A 10163-nucleotide genomic window follows, 5' to 3' on the forward strand; every position below is an offset into this window, starting at 1 on the left:
TGTATTTTAAGCTTTTCATCCATGCTTTAGTAGGTGCTTCTTGCAGCAGTTTTAGGAATCAATGTACAATAATTAATTTGTATTCATAAATACTATTACTACTGCAAAGTTAGGGTTTCAAATTAAAGGAAATCAAGAATTAAGGTTTTCTCTGGGGTAACAGTTTGCTTCCCTTCTGTGTGTGCATTGAGATATTGCCCCTAATTATTTGGCTACATGCTATTTTTACTCCACCACTTCATCCTTGTTCTGAAAGCAGAATGGATGGTACTTGCTTACTAGCACCTACCTAGTAATTTTTATTTCTCCTTGATGTTAAAAGTGTAGCCATTGGGCTTGCTGAGGGCACAGTATTGAAACTGTGCTCCAAAGATGAATAATTTCTCCTCTGCGTTCCCACAAACCTCTAAGGGATTTTGCAGCACCAGAGAAAGCCAGAACATCATCTCCTTCCCATTTTACAGCTGAGGCACTGAGATTCTGGAGGATTCAAGTCAGATGTTTCCAAAGAATTTTGGGACGTGATTTTCCAGAGTTCAGCCAAGGAGCACTGGTGGTATTTAAACGTGGGTAGAGGTGCGCTTGCCACCACTGACAGGCACACTCAGAGTTTATCCAGTAGTGTCGCTTGCTTGCAGGAGCAGGTTTCACCTCGATGGCTTTGCCTGAGGTGTGTTCACCACACAAACTGACAAACAGGAGTGAAATACAGAGCTGGCAGCTCCCCAGCTTGGGCATTAATCGCCCTCACAGGGCAGGGGGCGTTCCTGCACAGAAAGCTGAGGGGAGCTTTAATCAGGCTGGAGCTGGAGCCCAGGGCTGGTTGAGGTGATTGAGGTGACATGCCAAACTTGAACTGCAAGCGGAGAGGGGATGCTTTACAGAGGAGCCCGAGTGACAGCGCTGATGGCTTTACAGGCCTGTTGAGTTAACGCAGTGCTGTTAGGAGCAGGCTGCAGCTGACATGATGGAAATTAAACTTCTGGGCTTTACTGTTTTGTAAAGAACAAAGTCAAATAATCTGTGGAGCATTAAGGAAAAAGACAGGTATTGGCAAAAATCCAAAGGGAATCTCTGCATGCAGCTAGCTGTTCAGTACTGCAGTGGGAAGTTAAGGATTTCCATCGAGGAAATCATTGATCATCCATTGATCCTTCCAGCGCCTACATCCCTTAATTCTGCTGCTGTGGAAATGCAGGGGGCTGTGTATGGCACCGGAGATGTGTGGGGCTGAAGTCTCAGTGAATACCAGGTACAGGTTAGACCATGGCAAATGCCTTGACCATGCCATGCCATGCTGCTTGCCGGCTGGGGTTTTCTCACAAAAACCTGTGAGTCTTTGTTACAAAACAGGAGAAACTGCAGTGAAAATGGGGGCACTGCCCTTGGCTCTGGGTAGTGCAGGAGCTGGCTGGGCACACCAGCGCTGCTGCTGGTGGCAGCATGTGCTTAGCTTAAAAAGTACTGCACTGCTCTACCCATCTTCAGTGCATGGTGTTGTTTTCCTATGCTTTTTTTTTCTTTTTTTTCCTTTTTTTTTTTTTTTCCCCAAACCCTGATTAATATGTTTTGTGTGGTTTTGGAGCGACCAAACGTTTTTCCATAACCTGATTATCTGATTTCAATTAAGTTTCACTTAAGCTAAATTTCATTCTCAGTATGTGTGCAATGAAGGTGTGGAGTTGTTTGTTTATGTTTAAAAAAACAAAACCCACAAATATTCCCAAAGCTACTTTTAAAATAAATAGAACTGTTTTGGTGACTGCCAGCTTCACGGACAGCCTGTGAGCCTGTATCAGAGGAGCAGTCCTTGTGAAGTGCCGCCGGCAGTGTGGGGACTCTGCAGCTGCATCTCTGCTCCCCCTGTGGGGAAAAGGGCCCTGTCACCAGTGATGCTGTGCTTGGGCTGTCGCACCTGGAAATCCACAATGACGTGGAAGGAAAGTTTAGGTCATGGTGGCGACACAAATACTGGCGGGGAACACAACTGGCTCTTACGCTTTGATTTAGTAAACCCTGGGGAAAGTTAATCAGTTCATGCTGGATCTTTGAGGCATGGAAGGAATGTATTGGGTAGAAAATATGTTGCTTTAAGTCTGTCCCAGCCTTGTGCGTTTGGTCGTTAGGAGGTCTCTGCAGAAGTAGTAGGTGCAGGATGAGGTCAGGATCCACGCGCACTCGGCAGCAGTGACCTCGGGATACATCTTCACCAAGCACCAGCCTAATCGTCCTTTCATTTTTCTCTCAGATTGTGGTTTAAATGTGCACAAGCAGTGTTCCAAGATGGTCCCAAATGACTGCAAGCCAGACCTGAAGCATGTCAAAAAAGTGTACAGCTGTGACCTTACCACGCTAGTAAAAGCACACTTCACAAAGAGACCGATGGTGGTAGACATGTGCATTAGGGAAATTGAATCCCGAGGTAAGGCGTAGTTAATGGGCTCTCGTTGCTTTACTGATAATCCGTTTAGATTGATCTGGGTCATCTGTGTTTCTGCTGAGTGTATGATTGCTCAAAACAGGTTTGCACAAGACATTTTATGACTGCCAATTACCCCGCACTGTTAATATTATACTTCGTATTATTTCATGGTTCGTACCCATTTATAATTTTTATAGATTCTGCTAGAAATTGCTTAATGAACAATTACTGCTTTATAGCCATATCTTGGCACCTATCTTTCCAGTAATATTTTTATTAAAAAATCGAGGGAATGTGCTAAAGCAAAGCCAGTTAGTATTGATGTTTCCTCTTGCTAGTTCCCCTAGCACACAGAATATCCTTTTCTAGAGTTAGAATATTTGTTTTCATTCTGAAATGATGACTGAACATCTCACATGCTAATCTCAGTTATTTTTAAATCCGTTGTAATTGGCTTAATATGTTTCTTCAGCTCTGAAATCATTAGCATAAACGTAATTTAGTGCTGATTTAACAAGGCAGCTAATGCAGAGGTCAGGGTTAAAAGGCCAGGGTGAGATTTCATTCTGAAAGGAAAGCCTGATAAGGCTTTTAAAACTGGTCTGCTTTTTCTCCCTTAAATGAAGAACCTGGGAAAAAAAAAAAAAAAAAGAACTGGGTAGAAGGAAACTAAAATTAATACTGATTTTAATCTTGTTAAAATATTCATTGCAGGTCTTAATTCTGAAGGACTGTACAGAGTCTCAGGATTTAGTGATCTTATTGAAGATGTCAAAATGGCATTTGACAGAGGTACGTTCTTTCCCGCATGCTGTACCTTCATGCTGCTGTGTTAAATAGACACGGTTTTTCTGCACAGCCCCTGCCTGTCTCATGCTCCACCGCGCAGGCGGTCTGAAGGAGTCTGGGGGCTGTTCTGGCAGAAGAGTGGGGGAGTCTCCCCCATCAGAAAAGCACATCAGCTTTTCTTTGGCCTTTATTACCAAAATCTGCTCTTCTTCTTCCATCAGTGTCTGTGCTTCAGTGATGATGTACACAGGAAAGGGTAAAGCTTTCTGAACTACTGCCCTAGTTTGCAAGTAAAACTACGCTCAAGGGGGTGGGGGAAGGATAGGACAAGCAGTGAAGTGCCTTAAGAGGACTGTGCAATTTAAATTCATCTTTCTGGATGAAAGCTCCAAAATAATAAGATAAATACAGTCATGCAAAGTTTGAATTATTACAGTCTAAAGGAAGTCAGTGAGAACAGACTCTTCTCTCTGGCAAAAGGCAGTAGGAAAATTAAAGGCTTTCCAGCTGCAGTTTCCCTATCCCAGTAGAAATCAAGGCCAAAATCCATTCTGGAAACTTTCTCTCCTGCTTCAGCAGAGAACTGGACCTATTCACACAACATCTGCCTCCTCTGCAGCCTTAGTAGGGTGGGGATGTGCTGGAGAAGCCAAGGTTTGGATCCATGTCCACTGCGGTCAGGAGTAGGTAGTACACTGTAGCTAAATGGTGAACATATGTTTTTCTTATAAAACAGGGAGGCTGTGGACAAAATTGGTTTCCTTTGCCTTTTTTTTTTTTTTTTTTTTTTCCTCAGACCTTCCCTGATTTGTCATGCAGTGCTGACAAACGTGTTGTTTGGCAATGCAATGTGTACAGAAATAGCTAAACTTCCACACGTTTCTACAAGATAGATAGAGCTAGAAGAGGCAAGCAGGTTTTTTTCCTAAAAAAAAATAAAAATAAATTTCTGTAGTCATTTGAAATGAAGAAAGGATAAGTATCTATGTAAAAGTCTTGAGGTTTTAACTGTGAAATGATGAACTTCACAGCCCAGTAATGCACTGTTTTGCTTATAAATCCAAAATGTATAGTCGTGTCCAATTTAATAATGTTTGCTTAAGCAAGTTATTATTTTTGTTTTGAATGGTATTTTACCTCTCTTTGCATTTCCAAGGCTTTAATGTCAATGCCTTCTTCATACAGATGGGGAGAAAGCTGATATTTCTGTGAATATGTATGAAGATATCAATATTATCACTGGTGCACTTAAACTGTACTTCAGGGATTTGCCAATTCCACTCATCACGTATGATGCCTACCCAAAGTTTATAGAGTCTGCAAGTATGTATAACACATCTTCCTCCTGTTCTTCATTCTCATTCTTTTCTTCTTTTTGTGCATGACTTGCCTATTGACATATTCTGTCCCAGCAACTGTTCTGCTGCATGTTCTATTTAGTAAGGATCAAGGAATAAATATGTGTTGCACGTTACAACACAATCACACAGTACCACACAATTGTAGGTACATTTTTCTTCCCCTTTGTCACCAGGAATGCTTCCTTTTCCTCACATTTACATATTGCGTTGTTTTGCCTGTGTTGTGTGAATACCTAGTATTGGATAGTGACACTTAAAGTCTTTGCTTTTGTCTTGCTAGAAAGGTGATTTATGAAAATGTTTAGAAATAAGATAAGCTACTTGTTTCTAGAGATGTCCATTTTGAGTGTTTTTACAAGCTGATAAGTGCCCATCCTAAGGCCACTGTCAGGGCTGGCCTCTGCAGGCATGTAAGCCCAACTGGAACATCTCTGCCAAGCATCCTGGCTGCCTGGAGCAGCTCTGCGACTTGACAGGCACACCGTGCCCACCTGGAGAGATCTGGGGTTGGCTGTGGGTAGAAGGGCCAGATGCTGGGCTTGCTGCTGCTCTGGAGAAAGCTCTTTTCAAACAGTGTGGACACCATCAAGGAAACTGATGGCAAAGTTCCCAGTACCTTCTGCTGTTCCAGGGCTGCACCTGTAGATTGTTTGTGCAAAACTAGTTCAGTCAGCAGGGGCTGCTTGGGGATTTTTTTTTAGTAGGCTGCAGGGAATCTTTTGGAGTATAATTTTTAGGCAGTTTTCTTTGTCTAAAACCAATCACGTCCTGACCGTGCTCGAAGCACCTTTGGATAGGCAAATCCTCCACAAAGAGGTTTGGATAGGTTCTGTAAATAAGTAATCCAACAGAGCTGTGAGGTCCTGCTCTCCTCTGCAGGCCACCGTTCTTGTCCTTCCATGCGTGACATCCGGCTGTACGTGTGGTGACCATGAACATCTGTGTTTCAGAAACCACCGATCCGGATGAACAGCTGGAAATTCTCCATGAGGCGCTGAAACTGCTGCCGCCTGCACACTGTGAAACATTAAGGTATCTCATGGCACATTTGAAGAGGTAGGTGGACTGTCTGGAAAGAACTAAGCCAAACTCGTTTGTAGGAAAGTCCATGTTAGGACCTTGAAAAGAGTTTGGGCAAGGCCCACCAAATTCTGCAAAGCAAATTTAGAGTTGTTCCTGGAGTCCGGCTGTGGTGGTAAATGGTAGACTGCACAGTGGTAAATACCCAAACACTGTTTTTTACCCCACTTCAAGCATTCACAAAGTATCTGAAGGACATAAGTTAAAAAAAGCCCACAGTTTTGAAACACAAATGTCATTCGCCTAACAAATTTGCACTGTGTTTAACGTGAATGTTTATGGTAAAATAAAAAAACAGCCTGTAGTATTGCTGGGAGTAGTAAGTTACTCCCCGGGCAAGGAAATAATACAATTTAATGCCTATGGATTGGTGGCTTTTTCTGCTGTTTCATCTAACCTGATCATCCCTGACACCCTAAAAAAGATGGTGGATAGTGTGCACAGAGTTAATTGGCCATCTAGCCCCAGGTGCAGTGAGGTTTGCCAGCATGGATCCCCCCATGCCAACTGCCACTAGGAGCATCAGTTCAGTGTGAGGTTTCTCCACCACCCTCAGATGTGATTGAAACTGGTCATTAGGTTTAAAAATTGCTAGACAGATTGACAGATGAATAACCAGTGCAACAGCACAGGTCCTATTTATTTCAGGAAAGTAGGGGGGAAAAATCAATATGACATGTAAGGGTATCAATTTCAGCTTCCAAATAACTCAAACTTATTGGCAATATATAAGAATTGCTCTCTTTCTTTAGAAAAAGACTTGATTTTAAGCTCTTTTTTTTTTCCTTTTATAGTTCTTCTACAAGTAGGAATATGTTGACTCTGCTGAGTACCTCAGGCAAAATTCATCTACAGGGTTTCTGCCTGATTTGTCCATTTATTTCAGTGACATTTTAAATGTATCTCTTAGAACAGACAGAGGGATGAAAGACTCAGAGAAATAAAAAAAAAAAAAACTTACTGCTTGTCAAGTGTGAAGTTAATTTTTCCTTAGCCTGTTCAAGAGTTAAAATTGCTGCTCCAGTTAGCAAGTTGCTTTGGCACGTTGTATTTGTGGTATAGGTGAACAATAAGGTAGAAATTCACTCGTTTTTAAACTTCCCATTGGTATGTTTGTTAAAACGGGCTGTGGGGATGGAAAAGTTGTTGTCATGCTGCTGAATTCAGGTAATCAGACACAGCTCCTTTACCTGAGATAACTACTAGTTGAAGACACAGAAGTTTAGAAACATCAATCCCACTTGTTTTAAAATAAAAATTCAAACAGAAGACAAAAAAGGGAGAAAAGGCTTATCTTTATATATATATATATATATATTTATTTATTTATATATATATATATTTATTTATATAAATATATATATATATTTGTATAACAAATCTTTATATATATATATATATTTGTTATATATATTTGTTAATGCAACAAGAGTTGCCAGAGCAGTGAAAAAAGAGAAATTACAAAAAAGCTTTCAACTACTGCCCCTGGATATGTAGTTGTTTCTGGGAATCCATATGGAGATTCATTTGTATAAAACAATAGTGTATATTTTAATTTTTGCATTATACAAATTTATTTCCTCAAGTGAGGCAGTTCACCAGGATGAATCAAGGCAGGAGTGACCCTGCTGGCACTGGCTGAGCAGACATGTTTCTGCAGTAGCCCTGGCAGAGAATGCCTCTCCTGGGGGTATGGTTCTTGGCCAGGAGTTAGTTTCTGGAGGCAGCCTCCACATGTGCCCAGAAGCAGGGCCTCAGTCCACAGCTTTGATGAGGTCAGGTTCCTGTGGAGCAGCAAAACGCGGCCTCTCCTCATCCCTCCTCTTCTGCAGATGGAAACCAGGCAGCAGGAGCCCACCATGGGCTGGGGCTCAGCTGCTTGGCAGATGTTAGGGTCCACAAAAGAAGAGGCAGGGTGGGAGTAGGCCTGTCAGAGCACAGACTAAATAGCATGCTGCAGATGCTGTGAAAATGAGCTTCTAGTGAGATCCTCATGGTTTCAAAGCCACCCCAAAGTGATGATTTCATTTCTTTTTAGTACGAGCCACAGGATGTAATTTGTGCTGGAGGGGAATGAGGTGCATTCAGGCCAGCTTAGCGCACTTAGCGTGTAATGCGTAAAGGCAGTGACTTCACGTGTACCTTGCCTGCATTGCAGTTGCATGCGTGAGGGAGCAGCAGTGTGACCACGTGGCATGGAGTCACATCATGCATCTCTGGTGAGCTCAGCTGCTCACGTAGCAGCTCCAAGAGGCTCTCCAGGAGCATGGCGTGCCTCCCAGGGGAACAGCCTCCAAGTGCTGCAGATTAAAGAGAAAAAGCAAAATTGTCCCAGTTTCACTGAAAGTGCTCATCAACCTGTGTTCCTGGTGGGAGGACAGACATCTGACTCAGGTCAGATCCAGGTCTGGGAGAAAGGCAGAAAGATGTTTCCAGCTTCTCCTCCCTATTTTTTTTTGTCAAGTCTGTGCAGGTACTGTGTGGCACAGAAGGCATCTTTCAGTCAGTGAAAAACACTTTTCTGTCCTTTCTTACAGAGTAACACTTCATGAAAAGGAAAATCTCATGAGTGCAGAGAACCTGGGCATAGTTTTCGGACCAACTCTTATGAGAGCGCCAGAACTGGATGCGATGGCTGCATTGAATGACATCCGTTATCAGAGACTTGTGGTGGAGATGCTTATAAAAAATGAAGACATTTTATTTTGAATATTTTGGGGGTTTTGTAATAAAAAGGAAGCAACAGTGTTCTATGGATGAAGGAATATTTTAAAGTAATTTAATGGCTCTCGTCGCTGCATTCCATATTTGCTAGAGCTTTCGATGTATTCAGGATAAAAATGAAGGAACTCTTTGTCATTTCTGTAGTGCCATTCAGCTGATGTTGAAAAAGGTTAACACATACTTTCCAGTACTAGTAATCCTGGGTGTTTATCATGTGAAAATAAAAAACAAGAAGCCTACAGCTATTGCATGATTTGCTCCCTGTTCTCCCTGCTCTGGTGAGAATCATTCCATGAAGAAAACAACTGATCTGGTGCAGCATCTTTGTTCTGGATAGTTTGTGGTTGTAATTCAGCATGTTTCTCAGTGTAAACCTGTTGTGAATTTGCTTTTATGTTCTATGTAATTGGTTTCTGATACTAAAAAGAAGGCCGACTTATGTGAAATTGAGCCTCTGGCAGTTTATTGACACTTCATATCATTCTCTGCCACTTTTTTGGCTGATTTGTTCTTGGTTTTCTTTCAGTTTTTTCATCATATAGTAATTTGTTTTTAACAGAAACAAAACATGTACTTTAAATGTTACTTTAAGTAATTCTCCATGATGTTTATGGTGGTTGCAGTGAAATCTGCAATGCTGAGCAGTGTTCCTTTATTATGATTGCTATTTCAATTGTAATTTTGTATTTTTATCTGGCATGCATATATTAATTTATTAAATTTTGCTTTTAGAACTCTAACACAAAGCTATTTATTTGTACTTAATGAACACGTTTCAAAAATGCTGTTTGTTTCACTGTTTACATTGATAACTTTCACACTGAACAGCCTCTGAATTAAAAGAAACAAGTTAGTGGGGATTGTTAGCGTTAGGTAGAGGTTGGACTTGATGATCTTGAGGTCTCTTCCAACCTAGAAATTCTGTGATTCTGTGGTTTCGGCCTTGACGCAGAAAACAAATTTCATCAAAGGTCTTTACAATTTCTGACAAGACCACTCTGATCTAAATACTTCAGGGCCTGATGCTTTGTTAAGGTTCCCAGGAAATTCTCCTTATATTTCGTTTGAAATTTTCTTTCTTCATTGTCCGGGGTGCTTCTACAGAATGCTTCAGAACTCTTACGTAAACCAAAAAAAGATACCATCAAGCTATCTACTCCTTCATAAATGATGTATACTGCTGTAATTAACTATATACAAACTGGTGTTGCAGTTCACCATTACACAGCTATAGATGCCCTGAGTAGTTGGATACACCACCAAATTCCAGATGCAATCCCTTACAGAGTATTTGTTTTGCACTGAAGTTGGGGTGAGGATGAAACAGCAGCTTTGAGGAAAGTGGAAGTCAAAAGTGGAAGCCAAAGTCCCAGCTTGAAGGGTTGGCAATAATTGAAGAGAAAAAGGAGAAAGGAGTGAGTGAATTTTGGGCACGTAAGCAGGGTCCTGTGGGGAAGAAAGACACTATAAGGTACTAGGGATAGGGGAGATGCTTTGGTTGGGCACCTTTCCCAACACCTGCTCCAGAGGAGAGCAACCAGGTGAGGCTGCTTGGAGGTTTCACCCATTCCCTCCCCTCAGGCACCAGGAGGAGGAGGAATCATTTTGCAGTTGCAACCAGCTGATCTCCCTTCCTGTGAGCAATAAGTAGCCTCTCTGCACCAGTAGCACCAGTAGCCTTTCTGCCAGGAAGGGGAGGAGCAGCTCACCTGGAAAAGTGAGGAGCAAAGGCTTCCAGAAGGAAGAGGGCGAAGCTGGGGATGCCCATGGGTAAGTGCATGGCAAGC

The 10163-nt window shown here is 42.0% G+C and overlaps 1 protein-coding gene across 1 annotated transcript in view; it reads left to right on the top strand.

Moving 5' to 3' along the window:
* Window positions 1-9113, top strand: part of CHN1 (chimerin 1) — a 95868-nt gene extending 86755 nt beyond the window's left edge. The window contains exons 9-13 of the mRNA XM_084288952.1: window positions 2249-2422; window positions 3137-3214; window positions 4397-4534; window positions 5523-5628; window positions 8190-9113. Coding sequence (XP_084145078.1) covers window positions 2249-2422; window positions 3137-3214; window positions 4397-4534; window positions 5523-5628; window positions 8190-8361 — 668 coding nt within the window. The 3' untranslated portion in view covers window positions 8362-9113. The remainder of the gene's footprint in view (window positions 1-2248; window positions 2423-3136; window positions 3215-4396; window positions 4535-5522; window positions 5629-8189) is intronic.
* Window positions 9114-10163: the final 1050 nt, after the last annotated feature.

Source organism: Netta rufina (genome assembly GCF_964035555.1).
Source record: "Netta rufina genome assembly, chromosome: 6".
Taxonomy (NCBI): domain Eukaryota; kingdom Metazoa; phylum Chordata; class Aves; order Anseriformes; family Anatidae; genus Netta; species Netta rufina.